Below are 21280 nucleotides of genomic sequence, written 5' to 3' on the forward strand. Positions count from 1 at the left end.
ACGTTTGAAAATTCAAAATTGACTGTTTTTGGTGATTTATACTTTTTTCAAAAAAGTATGGAAGTACATGATCACTAAAAATGATAAAAATAAATTCTCAAACTGATATCAATTCCCCAAATCCATATTTCGTCATTTCCAGACATTCTGGAGCCTCCAGCATGATTTTTCGATTTCTCCAGAATTTTTAATTTGCTCCAGAAGACGTTAATATGAAGCTGAGCAGCTGAAAATCGAGTTGTGTGTTATACTCGACCTGTTTAACGAATTTATCTACATTTGAGCCGATTCTGGAGAGAACACCTCAAGAGTGGTTTTTTGACCAGCTTTTTTCATAATAAAAATATCCAAAATTTGAACGGAGGCCCCAGAAAGGCTGGAAATGGCGAAATTCGCTCTTGTGGGGTTAATTAAGGACGAAATACAGCGATTCTCGCAAATTTCGAGCATTTTATCACAAACGAGAAATTTTTGATTTTTAAATATTTTTTATTTTGAAAAAAATAAGCTGGTCAAAAAACCACTCTTGAGGTCTCCCCTCTAGAATCGGCTCAAATGTGGATAAATTTGTTGAACAGGTCGAATATAATATACAACTCGATGTTTAGCTGCCCAACTTCATTATTCACGCCTTCTGAAGCAAATTAAAAATTCTGGAGAAATCAAAAAATCGCGCTGGAGCCTCCAGAATGGTTGGAAATGGCGAAATTCACCCTCGTGGGGTCAGTTCATGACAAAATACTGCGATTCACGCAAATTTCAAAAAATTTTTCGCAAACGGGAAATTTTTGATTTTTGAATATTTTTATTTTGAAAAAAATAAGCTGGTCAAAAAACTACTTTTGAGGTGTCCTCTCCAGAATCGGCTCTAATGTGGATAAATTCGTTAAACAGGTCGAGTATAACACACAACTCGATTTTCAGCTGCCCAACTTCATATTAACGCCTTCTGGAGCAAATTCAAAATTCTGGAGAAATTGAAAAATCACGCTGGAGGCTCCAGAATGGCTGGAAATAACGAAATTTGGATTTTGGGAATTATTATCAGTTTTAGAATTTATTTTGATCATTTTTACTGATTATGTACGTACTTTTTTGAAAAAAGTATGAATCACCAAAAACAGTCAATTTTGAATTTTCAAACGTTCGCCAAATATCGAGATATGAAGTTGGGCAGCTGAAAATGTGGTTTTGGGGGTTTTAGACCATGCTCTTTCAAAAAATCGCGGTCCCGTTCAAATCGGGGTCGGACACCTCAAGAGGTTCCCTTGTTGGTCGAATTGACGTGGAATAACCCAATTGCAAGAGAGGCGTTCCAAGTGCCAGAATCAAGAGGACGTGCAAGAATAAATCATCAGCTATAATTTCAGGCGCTCAAAGTGCATTTTTCGATTATTGGTAAATTTAGGAAAATGTTTGTGCCAAAAATGCCAAAAATGAAAATCTCACTAAATGACCTAGAAAGCTAAAAAGTATGTAAGTACTTAATTTATTTTTGATCGTCTAAATCGGCAGATTCTTACGTTGAAATTTCTCCCAAAATTTGATATTATAATGAAGTTTCAAAGCAGGACTTTACCTTTATACCCATGGTTTCAAGTTGCGTTCTATGGATCCTTCAGCGACATTTTGGAGATTTCAGTTCTACTCGTAAAAAAAAAGAAAGAAAGAAATCGTAATAAATGAAATTTTTTTATTGTTAGGTATTACAAGTTTAATTATTACCTAAAATTACAAATACATACAATAGGTAATTAGGTACTACCTAGCTTAAATGTTGACATTTTTTGAAGCGATTATGTATTTACTTTCTTAATAAAATAAGTGGAGTAAATTAAATAATAAGTATGAATATTAAATACAGTTTGTATAATTCTAGTGCTTAAAAAATAAAAATGTAGCTTATAGAAAAATTAATATCAATATCTATTTTATTAGTCCGCAAGTAATCATTCTAAGAAAGGAACGTAGTGTAAGTTTCCAAGAGGGTGTATTTAAAATTTCTTCCGTAATTATTTCCAGTTTCTCACATTTTGAATTTTCGTAGTTGAAAATGATCAAATCTTTAGCATTTTCACCATTAGTTAAACATTTGGTATTCGACGGGCTCATATAACACATTCCTACTCTGTAAGTTGCAATAACAGCGCCGAAGTGCATCTGTATACCGCTTCTGCAACCGCTATTGTTCCTTATTGTGTGTTCGCTTTCACTACTCGAGTATTTCTTGGCCACTTTAACGCATAGATTTTTCACTCGATTCTCGTCTAAGCATATATCGCTCCTGAAAAAAAAATGATGTAATTAATAGATGATTTGTAGTTCAGGGAAGTCTTATTTGAGCTCACGGATGATTTTGACTGAATTTTGCTTGTTTTATGAAATTCATCATCTCACTGATGATGTAGAAGGTTCCGCTTTGTGCGATTAACAAATTTACTAGTAGTAAAATATTAGCTGGAAACCAATCAGAATTTATTTCAATTTTAAAACCATTAGAAAAAAATTGAATGCTCTTTATCGATAGAAAATTTCAAGCTCCACAATTTTGTTTTTCTCGTGGTTTTTACCATGTTCGTGAGAAAACGCTTCTTTTTGCTTTTGTGAATGAGGGAAGAGAATTTCAAAATTTTCTAGGCAACACAACATGAAATACTTTATTACAAAAGTAGTCAGAACCACTGAAATTTTCAATTAATGAAGGGTCTTTTTCTTGAATGCTTTAAAAAAAATTTTAAAATATCATGGAAGACGAAGAAAATTTTGAAATTCAGAAATTTTCTTTCTACTCGGGCCTTACTTGAAGTTCCTCAAATTTGATTAGGTGAAATGGACCAAAAGTATCTGTCCTATCTAATGCAATTTCTTTTGTCGAGGTGAAGTCTGCTTATTTCAGATGAGAAATAAAATACATATTTGAAAATTTACCCTCGGAATATGATGAAGTCATTCAAAGTTATGTCTTCCAACTTTTTTCCACATAATGCAAAATAAGGGAAAATTATTAGGAAAGAAATCAAATAACGCGGTAATTTCATCTCTGCTGATTTCTGAATTTTTCACAACTGTACTTACTGGTGCTGTTCACAAAATTACTTTTTTTCGAACCAATTTCCAAAACATAAGTATGTAAAATTTTGAAATTTTTAATGCCCAACTAATGTCAAAAATTTCATTACCATACATAAGGTAAGTATATGGTAACTTCATTAATTGATTCTTTTGTGCAATTAAATCGCATTCTTCTAAAGTGAAATTTAGAAATTTTTAAAACGCATTTACGCAGAATACGCAAATGTTGTTCGTCAGTGGTGTCTGGCGTTGTACATATGTACAAATGAAACAGTTAGTTCAGTAGGTAGATAGGTATATTTTTTTTTTTACTAAATTCGCAAATTTGCGGTTGTAAATCCTTGAGATTTGTCTGGTGTTTTGAAAAATATCGTTGAAGTTTTCTTCGAGAAAGAAAATTTCTTTTATTCCTAGACACCTATTGTAGTTGATGGTTCAATTTAAGAACATAAATGAACGCCTGCATTTTTTTTCAGAAGGTGCAAAGGAAGTGCCTCATCTGAATATTATTAAAAATTTCTGCTTTTATAGAGATGTTTTGTGATTCAATAGAAACACTTACATATTGTACTTTCTTAAAATCTGACAATAACAGCTTATGTACTTATAATAAAACAATCAACTAGGTATGAGGAATTAATTGAAAATTATATAAATTCAATAGGTAGGTAATATAAAAATTTGAGAATAAGAATTAAATTGAAATTCAAGTGAGCAAAAAAAGCTACATCTACCTACCCATCGTCTCTTTGAAGGAAGATTTAATGTTGATTTTTGGACCAATAACCGATACAAGCATGAAATTAATTCGTGTATTTTTGACATTACCTTGTTATTTTTCGTTCAACATTTCCTTTCCACATTATAAGAAATCTTTAAAGCATCGAAAAAAAATGGTATTTCCTCAAAATACATACAAGTTTTGATTAAAATTTTGGATTTTTATAAACAAACAATAAATATGTCTTACGGTTACCTATTTCAAAATTTCTCTCATTGGGTTTAATATATGTACTGCTAACAAAGTATTCGTACCTATTACATAAGTCCGCAAGTAAACACCTTTAAAAAGAATCTTTTCCACGAAAATGCATTCAAAGAATCTTCTGTTGTAAACTCATGTGGCACGCATTTCAAATTCAATCCTTCGTAGTTATAAATGATCAAATCTTTTACTCGCTCGCCCTTACTTATGCATTTGGTAACTGACGAGGATATTTGGCACTTTCCTATGGTATACGTTTCAAAAGATGTGCCGCCGAAATTTATAGTTAAAGTTTGACAGCCGCTACTGCTTCTTATATTCTGTTCGTTATCTGCAAAGAAGTACTTCTTGGCTAATTGAACGCATAGGTCTTTTACTCGATTATCATTGTTTTGGTATTCTTGACCAGTTCCGCCGCATATGCTCGAGCTAGAAAAAAAAGAGAGAAAAACTTTTATTTGAAAAGATTTGCTGTTACTACTAAAATTAGGTACTTAGTTGGAATAATATTTTTGTTGTATTTTTGTCCAGAAAACGTTTACTGATTGCAATGCAAGTAGAGTCCCACATCCTATTTTTTAAAATTTTTTTTGTTTCTAAAAAATGACTACCTATTGGCTATTGGATAGCATTACTTGATGCTCAACATGAGGTACTAGTCTACAGTCCAAAACGAAAAAGTGCTCTAGAAACCAAAAAGACTGTTGGCTTTTTTGAGGGCAAAAAAAAGAGTAGACTTTTCGTTAGTATCTTATTAACATTCAAGAAAATGGACATTTCGGATTTTTTGACCGGCACAATAGGGAGCTGGAGCCTCAAACCCCCTATTTTTCGAAGTTAGCCGGGGACAAAATTTATTTTTCAATTTGGTAGAGGATGTTTTCCCGATTATAGATATAGGTACTATATTTTTTTGAGTGGGCTCCGGCACCAGAGCTATATAAAGGCAATTATTTGCCAATTTTGGCACTTTTTCACACAAAAACGGCTCTGTAGAAGCAACACAGCCTTCATCGGAATACAAAATACGCACCTACATGATTGCACCCATTCAATATTCATCCCACGCTGATAGAGACCAACTTCGTGAAAAACGGCCGGCACAATGACCCACAGTGAATTTTCAAAGTTACGCATCCCGGCCATTTCATGAAAAAATTGATTGTATGACATTTCGACAACGTGACCGTGCGACCTATCAAAGTGGGTTAAAATTTCGCGAGAAAAACAAAAATCGCAATAAAAATTTTTTCTGAGCATTTCATAAAAATTTTGAGCTGAAAAATTTGTACTAATGTATGGAATTTTGACAACGTGATTGTACGGCCTATCAAAGTGAGTTAAAAATCATAATAAACATTTTTTTGAACAATTCATGGAAATTTTCTGCTAAAAAATTTTCATTTTGGCTCAAAAATGTCATGAAATTCACAAAACATTTTTTTATTGCGATTTTCGTTTTTCTCGCAAAATTTTAACCCACTTTGATAGGTCGCACGGTCACGTTGTCGAAATGTCATACAATCAATTTTTTTCATGAGATGGCCGGGATGCGTAACTTTGAAAATTCACAGCGGGTCATTGTGCCGGCAGTTTTTCACGAAGTTGGTCTCTATCAGCGTGGGATGAATGAATGCAATCATGTAGGTGCGTATTTTGTGTCCCGAAGGCCGTATTGCTTCCACAGAGCCGTTTTTGTGTGAAAAAAAGTGCTAAAATTGGCTAAAAATTGCCTTTTATATAGCTCTGGAACGCAACTGTGGCGGAGCCCACTCAAAATATATATATCTATACTCCGGAGAGTGCTCTCTACCAAATTTTAAAAAAATCGTCCCCGGCCAATTTCGAAAAATGGGGGTTTTCAGGCTCTAGCTCCCAAAAAATCCAAAATGTCCATTTTCTTGAATGTTAATAAGATACTAACGAAAAGCCTATACTCTTTTTTTTGTCCCCAAAAACGGCCCACTCAAATGACACTTTTTCGCGCTTGGACTGTAGACTATACTGAGCGTAGATGGAAATAAATAAAGGAGGCATCAAAGCTTTCTACAAGCTCAGAATGAAATTCGTATTCTAAAATAGCATGTATACCTTATGTTATGTTTTGAAAACGTAAAGTTTCAATATGTTACTTGTACTTACCATTGCCAATTAAAGAAGTTAAAGGACGTCACCGTTACCTTAGGTTTACAAAATACATGCAGGGGAAATATAATGAGAAAAAACGCTAAGAAATTCATTTTCGCAATGTTGTGCCTCTTTCAACAGTTCCCCGTATTCTACCTGAAATTTTAAAACTTTCCTGTTTTTCAATTTTGAGGATAAATATAGAAGAAAGACATGGCATAGCTCAAGGTGAGTACACACATTTCTACAGCTATACGCAGCTGTCCATTGTTCTTTAGTAATGCGCCAAGCGAGAAGGTACCATAAGTCGGAAAATTAAGTTTTCTAGGTGGGTCAAAAAAACGAAAAATTTGTAAAAATTTTCAAATTTTTTTTTTAGCGAAAATTAATACCTATGAAATTTGATGCAGATCTGGTGACTAACTGACGAACCACGGCCAGAAAAGGCACGTAATTTATTTTCTGTCATTTTTCCGAATCTCGATCATTCAGATTAGCAGATGACAGGATTGAATGAAGGAAAATGGGATGCCCAAATTCAGTCGAAAGAAAAAAGCATTTTGACAAAAAAAAATCATAAACGAAATATCTCTTTATTGCCATTGCAGTTTGAACTTTCAATGACTAAAATTGCAAATTAATAATATACTTACTTACTTAATTGCTTACTTATACTTACTTACACACTTGGTTACAACGTTGTTGAAAAAGAAATCAAACCTCGAAAATTGATAACGAATAAACGATGCTAAGTACCTATCTTGAAATTATACCAAAAAAATCAGATGTGAGTACTCATGACGTCATGAGTATGAAATTTCAAGAATGATCGGAAATTCGTGGAAAGAATTCAAAATTTACTGGAGACTCTGAATTTGCTCACAAGTAATCCCAACAAACAGAAACATTTTTTGGTCTGGAGATAGTTCTAGATCGAAAAAGCGTACAAAAATGCATCGCCTGCCAAAATTTCAGATTCTACATAGAGTGCATTTTTTGATTTTTTGGAGAATGTTTTGAGGAATTTTTGAAAGTTCATTAATTGTTTACAAAAATGGAGAAAAATCAAAATTTTACTAAATTGACAATGAACGCCAAAATTTTGGTTTATACCTTATTTTCGACTTCGCAAATTAAGTGGAATCAGTTTCGAACTGTTGTAAGCGATTCAGGAGCCTCCAGCAGATTTTTGAAAGTAGAAATTTTTAAAAAAATGTACCAAAATGAAGTTGGAAAGCTAATATTTATTATTAATACCTAATTTCCACATACTGAGTCGACTAAATGCGTTTAAAAGCCGTTCTGGAGCCTCCAGCGACGTTTTGGAAGTTCCAGTTCTCCAAAAAAACACTATAAAATTGGACTAAATAAACTTTAGCACGTATGCTCGCGATTGGTGCTTTTTTGAGATAGATTTCATTATTGAAAATTCGAAGAGGGTCCAAAATAGGTATATGAACGTATAAACATATTTTACCTTTTTACGTCAAATGGTAGAGGAACAGTGAATTTTTCAATTTTCACTCGTGAAATCGCTGGAGGAAAATACGGTTCAGGACTAGCAGACACCGATTTCGGAAAAATTATGTGTAATTGATCAATTGGGCCTCTAACATGCAGAAATCGCAGTTTTGCGTGCTAAAAGTTGATTTGGACAATTTTTATGGCCCTTTTTGAAAATCTGGAATTTCCAAAATAGGACACGGGGCTCTAGAATGATTTGAAACCGTGTCAATATCTTGAAATTAGAGTATAAAATAAATTTCAGCTTTGCAAATTCATTTTGTAAAATTTTGTGACAACTTAAGTACAAAAATCTGCTGGAAACTTCATAAGTGCTCAAAACGATTCGAAACCATTTGTAATCGATTCGGTTGGTCAGAATTAGGATACATACCAAATTTCAGATTTCTACATGGTTTTGCAAAAATTTTAATGAAAATTACGTGAAAACGTACTTAATCGTACTACTGAAAAAGTGCGATTTTTACCTTGAACTTTCGCGGCCATTTTAAAAATTTTTTGAGCAGTATTGAAACTTCAAAGGTAAAATTTCCCCCAAATTTTCCAGTTGGTTGAAACATCTTCATAATCTACTAAGTAAATTCTCTAAATTTTCAACCAAAAAAAAAATCAACCATGATTTTAGTCGACGATTTCACAACTGTACTTACTGGTGCTGTTCACAATACAAATTACTTTTTTTCGAACCAATTTCCAAAACATATGTAAAATTTTAAAATTTTTAATGCCCAACTAATGTGAAATATTTCATTAGCATGCATAAGGTACATGGTAACTTCATTAATTGATTCTTTTGTGCAATTAAATCGCATTCTTCTGAAGTGAAATTTAAAAATTTTTAACACACATTCACGCAGAATACGCAGATGTTGTTCATCATTAGTGGTGTCTAGCGTTGTACAAATGAAACAATTTAGTTCAGTAGATAGATGGATACATATATGTTTTCTACTATAAATTCGCAAATTTGCGGTTGTAAATCCTTGAGGTTTGTCTGGTGTTTTGAAAAATATTATTGAAGTTTTCTTTGAGATGCAAAATTTTTTAAATTATCGATACAGTTCAGTTTAAAAACATCTTATCTGCACAAGTGCGCATTCTTAGAAATTGTTACTTTTCTAGAGATTATGTACCTATTTATTGCTCAGGGCGTTTAAAAGTTTACTGCGGTAGATATTTTACGTTCATTAAATCAATTTACCCGATGAAAATTTTCATGCATGTTTTGAAATTGTTGACTTTTACCATTCGTATCTACATTTATACGTGAATGTTGATAATTTTATTTTATCGCACATTTTTCGTTCAAAATTCACTTAAGGCTATATGCTTTTATGTAATTTTTTGTATACACGAAGGATATGGTTAGTTCCGCGGATCTACGTAAAATAGGGTATCTGGCTCGTTTCAGCTTTCTACGGCAATCTGGTGAAACGATTTTTTTTTTTTTTGCATTCTTGCCCCTTTCATTATTTAGAAATTCACCAAAAGTCGGAAAATGCACTTTATCATCTGAAATGTTACCTGGTAATGTATTTTTCCAATTCCATGCTCTTTCAATCTGCCTTTGTCCTTCTAAGCGATACTTTTTGAATCGTGAATAAGTATACTTAGGTAGTTTTGACATTTTCTCTTTTTATTATTCGAACTGATTAATGGAACTAGATTTCCAAATACATTTCAAATGAGAAAAAAAATGCCACGAAAAATCATAAATAAATGAAATATCTTTTTAATGGCATTATTGTTTAAATCATTAAAATCATAAGAATATACCTATTATTTACTTGCCTATACTTAAATAAAATATTTTTTGAGTGGGATTTGTATCAACTTAACTGTAAAAAAATGTACGTATGGATTAAACATTATTTATAAATATAGTTAATATTAAATTTTTGATTTCTGAATTCAAACGCTTAAGAATGCGATTTTGAATAAAAATGAATTGGTGTCAATACCTATATTATATAAGTCCGCAAGTAATCATTTTAAAAAATGAACGCAGCGCAAGTTTCCAGGAGGGTGTCGGTGATTTCAAATTGTCTTCCGTAATTAACTCTTTTATCTCACATTTCGAATTTACGTAGTCGAAAATGATCAAATCGTTAGCGTTTTCGCCCTTACTTAAACATTTGGTATCCGATGGGCTCATATAACACATTCCTACTCTATAAGTTGCAATAAAAGCGCCTAAATGCAGTTGTGTACTGCTTCTGCAACCGCTGTTGCTTCTTATAGTCTGTTCGCTTTCAGCACTCGAGTATTTCTTGGCCAAATAAACGCATAGATCTTTCACTCGATTCTCGTCATTGCATATATCGCTCCTGGAAAAAAATAATTATAAATAATCGATGATTTATTGATTTGCGGTTTATTCCTGGAGGATACTCAATCAATTATTTCTTACTGTAACTGCAGTAAGTACCAGAAAGAACTCGTAGCTAAATAAAGTCTTTCTTTTTCATATGTACTTACAAAGTTTGCAAAAAAAAGTCTGACTTTTCCAAAATAAATAAATAACGAGAAAAAAATGTAATTTCTTTGCTAATACTTCTCAAAATAGTTGATTTTTGCTTTTTGAAAAAATTCTTGCTATTGCCAACAATTTTCACTTTTTTTTTTCATCAATTACCCAAAAGACTTGCATTTTTGCCATAAGTTGCGAAAAAGTCCCTCTTTTTTTTCAATAACTCCCCGAAAGTTCTATTTGCTTTTTTTCCAAAAATTCTAAAAAATGCTCGCTTTCCAACAAAATTTGCAAAATATTATATCTTTTGCAAAAAATTCCAAAACATGTCACTTTCTCTCAAACATTGTCCAAAGGCCTCGCTTTTCTACCGGAAATGGCCTAAAAGCCATTTCTTTGGTTAAAATTATCAAAATATCGATGACTGCATCTCTGAAATTTCAAGGTGCCTTAAATCAGCGAAAAATGATCAAAAATATTAGAAAAAAATTAGGTAGGTACATCTCTCCGAACAAAGAACATATTTTAGAAAATATTAATTTTTCAGCTCAATTTGGCGAAAAGTGAAAGAAATTGACTAAAGAAACTATGTACCTACATTTTGCCCTCACTTGCAAATAATTGTCTTAAGGGTCCAGAATTTTTGTCAACTTTTTTTTCCTCCTCCTAGTTGGTTTTTTGAGGTCACTTTTGTTTGAAAAACTGCCAAGAGGTCTATTCGACTATCTTGACCTGTTATTCCTTTTATCAATTTTACCTTACTCTGAGTCTCTGACTTTACTTCGCGTTTCTCAAATTTTGTTTCGACCAAATAACGAACAATTTTTATCGAATATGATTCAAATTTCAATATTTTTTCAGCAGCATTTCTAATCAAGTATATTCACAGCGCAAAACCAACAGAAATTGTGCGTTTGGGCCATTGACACTTAAACGTATTATAATTTTTATTTTGATGGAAAAGCTTTTCCATCAAAATAAAAATGGCCCAAACGCACAATTTCTGTTGGTTTTGCGCTGTGAATATACCTACTTGATTAGAAATGCTGCTGAAAAAATATTGAAATTTGAATCATATTCGATAAAAATTGTGATTTTCTACGAAGAAAAGAATATTTAAGTTATTATAATATAAGAAATAAAAATGAATATTTGAAAATTTACCCTCTCCACTGCATGAAGTTATTCAGTGTTACTTCTTTTTGCTTAGTATTATTTGCACAGAATACATGACAGGGAAAAATTATCAGGAAAAAAATCGAATAACGTGGTTTCTGTACCGATTTCTGCATTTTCACTACCTACTGTACTCTTGATCTTCATAACATGAATTGACATTTTTTGAGCCATTTCCTCGGATACATATGCGCAAAATTCTAGAATTTTGAACGCCCAACTGGTGATGAACATTTTTTTTACCACAAGGTGTGTGATAGCTTCATCTGTTGTTTCCTTTGTGCAATCAGATCGAAATTTTCTAAAATGAATTGAAAATTTTCCAAAACCATCGCAGAATACGCTGCAGCAGATGTTAATCATCGGTGGTATCTGGCGTCATAAATATGAAGCCATCAGTTCAGTAGGGATATTTTTTTCAACTGAACTCGCAAATTTGGTTGTAAATCCTTGAGATTTGTCTGATGTTTTGAAAAATATCGTCGAAGTTTTCTTCGAGAAAGAAAATTTCTTGTATTCTTAGATATCTGTAACTATTGTTGTTGATGGTTCAATTTAAAAACATGAACACCTGCATTATTTTTTTCTCATCAGGTGCAAAGAAAGCGTCTCAAGTGAATGTTCTTGAAAATTTCTGCTTTTACAGAGATGTTTTATGATTCAATAGAAACACCTTGGGCTATATTTTCTCAAATCTGACAATGAGAGCTATACTTACAATAAAACAATCAACTAGGTATGAGGAATCAATTGAAAATTATAAATTCAATAGGTATCTAGGTATACGAATTGAATCGAAATTCAAGTGTGCAAAAAAATTACGTCTGCCTACTCAAGTCAACATTTTATGGTCAATAATCGACTATTCAGAAATAATTTGAATTTCCCATCTGTGAAAAACATTGAACACGCTCAAAATCGAACCGCCGATACCTCCCCAAGGCTCTACGAGATAATTTTTAATATTCTCATCCGGAATACAAATACCTTCGACTCGTGGTAAATACACACTTTTAAATCATTTTCATCGTTGTTTAGTATACATTTGGTGTGATCGGGGCCAAAAACACATAATCCTACAGTTTGCAATTCTTTTCCATCACCTTTTTGCACTGCTACATTATTTATGCATTTGCTGTTTCGTTTTATCTCTTCTTCTGTATCGCCATATAAAAGAAAATCTCTGCGTATTCTGGCGCAAACTTCTTTCATATAGTTTTCGTCTCCACAAATCCTGAAACGAAACCAGTTGCTTATAATGTGAGAAATGTGAGCAAAATGGAGTAAAAAACAGGTCAAATTCATTATCCATTGAAAATGGATATTTTTTGTTCGAAAAAAATCGTGGTTTTCCCCTCTGGTCCTTACCCAACTTTTTTTTTGGAAAAAATGGTCCAGTTCTAAAAGATAGTAGGCTATTTGAGGTTCTGTGTTGAAATAGTCCATTGCTATTGCAAAATCCAAGACCACTTACAAGATCTTATTGAGCATTTGAAAATTTCTAAATCGTTTCTTTTTGGGTGAATATTGTGTTTTGAAAATTTTTTCTTCTCGAATATTTCGCTATATTCGTGCCAAAACATCGAAAGGTATAATTTCTGTCCTCCAAAATGTTTCCCTTGTTTCAGAAATTATATCGTTTATCCTCACTAATGTGAATTGAGTAATGGGACTCTTCAAATATTGCAGATAGATTGAATATAAAATTGCAGCTTATTGTAGAACTTTGAAAAATGCACAAAAAAGGTCCTGTTCGATTTAGTCCAAGTTCTAAATTAAAGAAGCTACGGTTGATTAAAATCATTTGACCAAATTGAAGGCGCTAGAGCGCTTGAAAAATTTTATTTGGGGACTAAAATAGAAAAAGAATCTTTTTTGTTGGTCTTTCAAAGTTTTGAAACATCGTCACGTGAACATATTCAACATTCAACGTCCATATTTTATTCTGTCTTTTTAACTCCCAGAAAATCGTACAATTAAAATAAATTTTTTGAATTTTGCTCAAAATACGTTGAAAAAAAGTTGATCACGCTTTATACGAGTAGATAGATCAGAGAAAAATCAATTTTTGAAAAAAAAACAATATTAACCTAGGTACTTTAAGTGTAGAAAAAATGGAGAAAAATTTGTCTTAGAGCGTAACAGTAAAGGGGTGTTCACTTTTTGAAAATTTTGATTCATTTTATAAGACTGCCCTCAAAAGTAAAAATTAAAAGGAATTATGGCATTATTTCTAATAATTGAAAAATAACTTGTGTTTTACTTTTCTGCTGCAGAAAAATGGCGAGGCAATACTTGAAACCACCAAATCCCCAGGATTAATATCCAATACATCGACATCTTCGCTGGTTCTTTCACAACTGTGGAGGTGTAAACTTTTACGAGTAAGTTCGAACTTCTGATACTTTTATGAGCCTTGTGACAAATAATTTTCTTTTGGCGAAACTTAGAATACCACATAGTTTTTACCATGCGACGTTAATTTTAGTTGTTTTTTTTTCTACGTTGAACTTCAAGTGATTTATTTCCTCATTCTTCGCGTATAGACAACTGGCAAATTCGTTCTTAATTGCAAACTTGAAAATAGAAACCCATACTTGCTTATTTGTCAAATTTTTGCAAAAAAAATCGATTGTCTCGAACCCTTTAAAAATATATTGAAAACACAGAGGAAAGCAAAACTGAACTTTCCAAGATCTAATACATTTTTTGGGGTTATTTTTGTTTTTTGTTGAATTTGGATCAGTCGTGCAACAACTAACTAATCTGGTTGTGCATAAATTTTGAGATTTTAATGCATGAAATCAGATGTCGAGAGTTGGAGACTCAGAAGTTTAGATTTGAAAAACAATAAAATAAAAACACATCGAATTTTTTTTGCCTTTTCTTCAAACATCAAAAAAATATTTTAATGTAAAAAATTAACAATGAATTAAAATTGAATAAAAATTCAAGTTGACAGAAAAAAGTTATGTAGAATGTACAATCGTAGGACTTTTTAATTCAAATCATTTAACTACCTACTGGTGAATCTTTTCAACTTTCCATTTCCCTGTAAAACACCCAAATATATCAAAAAAGCTTAAAAATAAAGCGGCAATACTACCTTTACTCTTTTTCAAATAATTTTTTATATTATGCTCTTCCGGGTAGCAGACTTCATTCCGGTAGGCGCATACTGTAAGATCATTTTCCGTTTTGCTTCCAAATAAGTATACATTTTTTATCATTGGCGCCCAAATGGCATTATAATCCTACAGTACGTGCTTCTCTTTTATAACCCTGTTGTACTGGTACGTAATCTTTGCATGCGCTTTTTCGTCTTATTTCCTGTTTCGAATCACCGTACGAATAGAAATCTTCACGCAGCCGTACGCAAATTTCTTTCATTTGGTTTTCGTCTTCGCAAATTCTGAAAAAAAAAAATCATTATGCACTGAAAATGATTAGGTGGTATACGAGTACGTAACTCTAAACTCGAAAAGAAACCAGAATAACTCAAGATTTTATTTTGAATTTTAGTGAAATAAATTTATCGTTTTACTTTTCTGCTGCGATTATGAAATTAGGCAACACTCGAAACAACGATATCATCCGGAAACATATCCAATACTTTGACATTTTCACTGATCAATTTACGACTGTGGACTGTATTCCAATATCGCGTCGGTGCGAGTTCTAATTTAAACATTTGTTCTTGATAATGAAACGTAGATCACTAAAGACCTACAATATTATGCAATGAAATGTCATTCTTTGACAGAATTTTTCAAACTTGATCGTCGAATAATTTATTCTCACGCTAAAACCGTATGCATATGGTGATTTGCAAGTGTTGCTGACGAGTGTGTCGCAAAATTGAAAACAGATATCTACCTATACCTACTCATCAGTACTCACGTCATCACGTGTAATGTAAACTTACTGCTTATTCGTCAAAACTGAAAGGTTTTAGGTACAGAAAATTTTATAGCTTGAAATCCGGAGAACGTATTACGTTTTTGTGGAAAAATAATTGCCCGATTAAGATTGGAAAATAAAAACACTTGAAATTTTCAGAATTAAGTGTTGAAATAATGAAACTGAAACCTAAAAAAAAATCCTTCGAGCTTCAGTTTGTTTTCTTTGGTTACTTTTGCAAACAATAAAGTAATCTTAAAAAATTTGAGAATAAGGTACTAAAGTTGTCGATGGATCTTTTTCAAGGAGAGAAGATAGGTACCTATCTTTTGGTTTTGTGTGGTCGCTGAGGCCTACGCAAAAAATCAATTTTTGGTACATTTTTCACCTGTAAGTAGATATTAAATAAAAAAGCACCAACTTCAGATACATCTGGGTAATTCCACGTCAATTGGACCAAGAAGTGGTAGGGAAAGTTCGGCGATTTTTTTTGCAAATTTTTCCTGTGGAAAGACCTTCCAAAGGGATCACCAATGGCGCAAATCGCAGCCCTCTAGCCCATTTTTAAAAGCAGCCAGGGGGTGTCAACGTTTTCAGTGAACCTAAAACATCATCCATTCAGCAGTGGATTACTCGATAACCGCGATGCCTACCAAAATGGAACATTTTCCCATAGTTAGGGGTTTTGAAAGGCTTTTTGGTGATATCATAAAAATCAGTGTTGCCACTTTTTTTCGTACAAGAAATTAGCTCAAAAAGTTTCGAAACGTAGTTTTCATAGCGTTCTGTCTCTCGAAACTCAAAAATTCTGAAAAAAATATAATATGGACAACTTTTCATGCTGAACAACATTTTGAAAAATTGAGATGGCATTATTTTGTGAAGTCGATTTAAAAAAATTTAAAGTTTGCGAAAAAATGCGATTTTTTGATTTAAAACATGAAAAAAAGTTTTGATCGGTGAAGTTGACCCATTTGACCCATATTTTTACCTACGTATCTGTTGAAAAAGTTGAAAAACCCCTTTTACTCGATGAAATGAACTCCTCACAAAAAATCAATGAGAGTCGGAACGATATGAAAACTACGTTTTGGAACTTGTCGAGCTAATTTTTCGTACGAAAAAAAGTGGCAGCACTGATTTTTATGATATCACTAAAAAGCCTTTAAAACCCCCTAAGTATGGGAAAATGTTCCATTTTGGTAGGTATCGCGGTTATCGAGTAATCTGCTGCTGAATGGATGATGTTTTAGGTTCACTGAAAACTTTGACAACCCCTGGCTGCCTTTAAAAATGGGCTAGAGGGCTAGGATTTGCGCCATTGGTCAACCCTTCGGAAGGTCTTTCCACAGGAATAATTTCAAAAAAATCGCCGAACCCCCCTACCACTTCTTGGTCCAATTGAGGTGGAATGACCCATCTTTTAAAATTTTAAAAACTTTGACATACGTACTTACGTAGCTCTGAAAAGTTAAACTTCGATTTTTCGTATTTATTTTAAAATTCCACAATCTCAAAAATACAAGCAGTAAAAAGGGTACCCCCGGATAAGATAGGCAAAATGCCCTTAACCTCAGATTTCGATGAAACTCACAGGGTATGTTTAGTACCACCAAAAAATAATTTTGGGCCCATAACCCGCTCCCAACCCCACCCCCCTTAGGCAGGGGGGCCGAAAAACGCGTTTTTCAAGGGAAAAATTCTGCATCAGCGAGTAATTGAGATAAATTTATTCTGTAAACGAATATAGTTAGAGGATACATGGGGGTACCTCCCTGAATTTTTTCAGAATTTTTCATCGCATGGGGGGAGAAGGAGGGACAAAAGAAAACTTTAAATCGACATTACTCCGGAACGAAAAAACATACCAAAACGATTTTTTCGTCAAATATGTATTTTTAGGTCTACTTTCTATAGAAATCACCACCCGGTCATTTGGAGTGGTGGGTCAAGCTCAAAAGTTCAAAAAACTCTCAAAAAACCACGTTTTTTACGTTTTTCTCCAAAAATATGGACAAATGGCCGAAATCGAAGAGAACCTAGTTGTTCAGCGTGAAATTTTACCTCAGAATGTGTAATTGAAAATTCATTTATATCGCGCGATCGTACGGTAAAACTACACGCGAAGAAGTATTTTTGCTTATAATGTATGTATCAAGATAGCTGAAAGGGTATTCCTGAGTAAAATAGGTGAAATGCCCCTGTCCTCAGATTTCTGAAACTTTGATGAAACATCGTTGGGTACCTTTAAAAAAAATGTTGGAGCCAAAAAAATTCCCCCACCCCACTTCCCTTGCTCACAATAGCGAAAAAACGTTTTTTTTTGAGGGGAGGGATCATGCTTCAACGAGTTTTGAAAAAAAAATCTGTATTCACTCTAAATATGTACTTAAAGAAGATATGATTCTAGCAACGTAAAATTTTTCAAAAATTGTTGGCTCCCCAGGGGGAAGATATTGACAAAAGAAAATTTGAAGCTGCCGTATCTTCAAACCTAATTCAAGCACATGAATTTTTTTCAGAAACATATCATCATGAGTACTATAATTGGTATTTTTTTTTCAAATTTTCCCTCCAGGTGGGCCATCTTCAAAAACTCAAAAAACACTCAAAATTGTGTTTTTTGGGTCACGGCACCACCAAAAAAAAGCGATCTGTAATTTTGCCTTCTGGCCTCCAAAAACAATAGATAACCAACCAACTTCTTGAAACTCCAATTTTGGGGCCATAGGCACCCCCTCTCACGAATTTTGGGGCGAAAGTAGATTGACAATATGGGTATCGTTATCATATGAATCGAACTCGCTGAACACGAATATGAAATTTTGTTTGCAGTTGAATCCTCCTAACGGTCACATTGTGGAAAGAGGTTGCCCAAAAATTAGGTTTTTTGTGAAAAATGCTTCATTATAGCGCAATTAACGCCATGCAAGTTCTTAATCAAGGTTTTCTTGAATTACAAGTATTTTTTAAGTACATAGTATCTAACTCAAAACTATCAGAAAGGTTTCTTTTTGGTGTCGACCATTAAATTTTTATGTGAGTTACCTACCAAGTACATTGAAAACGCAATAAGTATACCTACCTAGTAGATGGGTGGATCGTGAAATAATGGGGAAAATACTGTGAATTTTTATAAATTACAGCAAAAACCGTCATTTTGAGTTGAAAGTTGCACAGAAAAATTCTAGCTCTAGAAGTGCCCCTAAAAGGAAAACATGGGCCCTCAAAGTTGGGGGTATTTTCAAAAAAACCGTGTTTTTTCACTGATGCGCCTGTACCCAATTTGTTAGAAAAATGACAACCCAGTCCCAAATGAAATTATTTGAAATTCTGCGTCCATTCTATGCTATTGTTTTTAATTTGTTATTGCCAATTTCGAAAAATTACCCACAATTTAGGAATTTTTTGCAATTTTTCTCGATTTTTTGAAACCTAAAATATTGGCGTCACTGCGTCCCAAAATATTTCCTCAGTTTCAGAAATATATCTTTCAATGTTTTTTCTTCATTATAGCGAAACATTTGCGAAGAAAATATTTTCAAAACCAACTATTAATACCCCCCTCCCCCCAAAAAAACCGATTTGCAAATTTTCAATCGGTCACCAGAACTCTAAAAGTGCACTTGGATTTTGACGGCAATAGCATAGATCGACGCAGAATCTCAAATATGTATGTACTTTCATCATACTGTCTCCTCTATATATTATTTTGAGTGAATTTAAAACATCTTTTTTTTTCAAAACTCGTTGAAGCATGATCCCTCCCCTCAAAAAAAAACGTTTTTTCGCTATTGTGAGCAAGGGAAGTGGGGTGGGGGAATTTTTTTGGCTCCAACATTTTTTTTAAAGGTACCCAACGATGTTTCATCAAAGTTTCAGAAATCTGAGGACAGGGGCATTTCACCTATTTTACTCAGGAATACCCTTTCAGCTATCTTGATACATACATTATAAGCAAAAATACTTCTTCGCGTGTAGTTTTACCGTACGATCGCGCGATATAAATGAATTTTCAATTACACATTCTGAGGTAAAATTTCACGCTGAACAACTAGGTTCTCTTCGATTTCGGCCATTTGTCCATATTTTTGGAGAAAAACGTAAAAAACGTGGTTTTTTGAGAGTTTTTTGAACTTTTGAGCTTGACCCACCACTCCAAATGACCGGGTGGTGATTTCTATAGAAAGTAGACCTAAAAATACATATTTGACGAAAAAATCGTTTTGGTATGTTTTTTCGTTCCGGAGTAATGTCGATTTAAAGTTTTCTTTTGTCCCTCCTTCTCCCCCCATGCGATGAAAAATTCTGAAAAAATTCAGGGAGGTACCCCCATGTATCCTCTAACTATATTCGTTTACAGAATAAATTTATCTCAATTACTCGCTGATGCAGAATTTTTCCCTTGAAAAACGCGTTTTTCGGCCCCCTGCCTATGGGGGGTGGGGTGGGGAGCGGGTTATGGGCCCAAAATTATTTTTTGGTGGTACTAAACATACCCTGTGAGTTTCATCGAAATCTGAGGTTAAGGGCATTTTGCCTATCTTATCCGGGGGTACCCTTTGAAATCATTCTACAATTTTTTGTCCAAATTTTAAAAAAATATTTGAATAGTTTATTTCATATATTTTCAAAAAAAGTAGGTACCTACTTACCTGTAATCTAAAATAAACAATGCATTTTTTTTTAATTTATTAAAATTTTAATTGACAAATTATTGAGACCTAAAAATTCATCAATAATTTTCAAAAAAAATCAATTTTGGATACATTTTTTTTTAAATTCTCAAAAATCAATAGAGCTTTGAAAATTTGAATTTTCATGTTTCATATTTATTATTTTTTTCAAAATCAATAATTCATATTATTCATTTTGTATACTCACAAATACAATACATACAGGGTGTTCCAGAATAACCTTTCACATTTGTTTTTTTTATTACTCTGAGAGAAAAATGTTTACAAAAATTCTTTTACAACCAAAATGAAGTAGAAATATGCCGTTTTTAGACCGTATATTTGAGTTTTCATTAAAAATGAAGTTTTAAAAATTTTTCCATCGAGATATTTTCCTTCATTTTTGACACATTCAACCAAACATTTTTTCAAATTATTGAACACTTCTCTTCCAATCAGTTGCGACTCATGAACCTAGAAGCTGTTTCAGAGTCCTAGATTTATCTCGATACACTTTTGACTTGGAATAACTCCATAAAAAAAAATCGCAGGCTGAAAAGTCAGGGGATCAAGGTGGCCATTAAATTTCTGGTTCAACACGTCGACCATAACAAAATTATTTGATGACCGAAGTGCTCACGCGCTAAACATATGTGTACATCCCTGGTAGTTCCAACATGTTGGAAGGAAGTAAGTAACTCTATTACATCGCGTCTGTCTTTTAGTTTGGAACAAGAAACTCGTTTAACATTTTGCCTTACCCCTCACCGTTACTGTTTCGTTAAACACACATGGTCCCACTATACCGAATTTAGCCACGCCCAACCAAACAGTCAACTTGGCGGAGGTTTAGATGTTTCTCAAGTATTATCAACTGATTCTTTGTACACTAGAAGCGCACATTCCAATTATTCACTTCACCATTTAGATAAAAATGAGCTTCGTTACTGATGAGTAAGGAGTAAAGAGTTACAGGAACCTTTATTTTTAAAAAAGGCCTTCACAGTAAAAGCACACTGTACAGCCATCTACTTCTCCAGGGCAAAAAATAACTATTGAAACATAATTCGGCATGCTTTGGCTACCTAGAACCGCCTTTACCATTCCCCTAGCTCCACTTGAACACAGATCAGTGGTTACCAAAATGTGAAAGGTTATTCTGGAACACCCTGTATTTTCAATTAAATTTCAAACAAAAAGTCATATGCAGATAAGTAATTTTTTTTCAAGTATAGATCACATCTATCACATCAATTTAAAAAATTATTTGAAGAGTGATATTCCAAAACTCGCTTTGTCCATTTTCACAACTTTTCAGGAGAGAGGAAAAACAGTTTCCCTTTAAACGGG

General features: G+C 33.2%; 1 protein-coding gene across 2 annotated transcripts in view; it reads left to right on the plus strand.

Moving 5' to 3' along the window:
- Positions 1-21280, plus strand: part of LOC135835389 (splicing factor ESS-2 homolog) — a 61115-nt gene that overhangs the window by 21569 nt on the left and 18266 nt on the right. Inside the window, exon 2 of one of the 2 annotated variants that reach the window (XM_065349624.1) lies at positions 13631-13742. In XM_065349624.1, coding sequence (XP_065205696.1) covers positions 13631-13742 — 112 coding nt within the window. Of the gene's footprint in view, positions 1-13630; positions 13743-21280 lie in introns of those variants that run through there. The other variant, XM_065349625.1, reaches the window with a different exon arrangement.

Source organism: Planococcus citri, chromosome 2 (genome assembly GCF_950023065.1).
Source record: "Planococcus citri chromosome 2, ihPlaCitr1.1, whole genome shotgun sequence".
NCBI classification, from domain to species: domain Eukaryota; kingdom Metazoa; phylum Arthropoda; class Insecta; order Hemiptera; family Pseudococcidae; genus Planococcus; species Planococcus citri.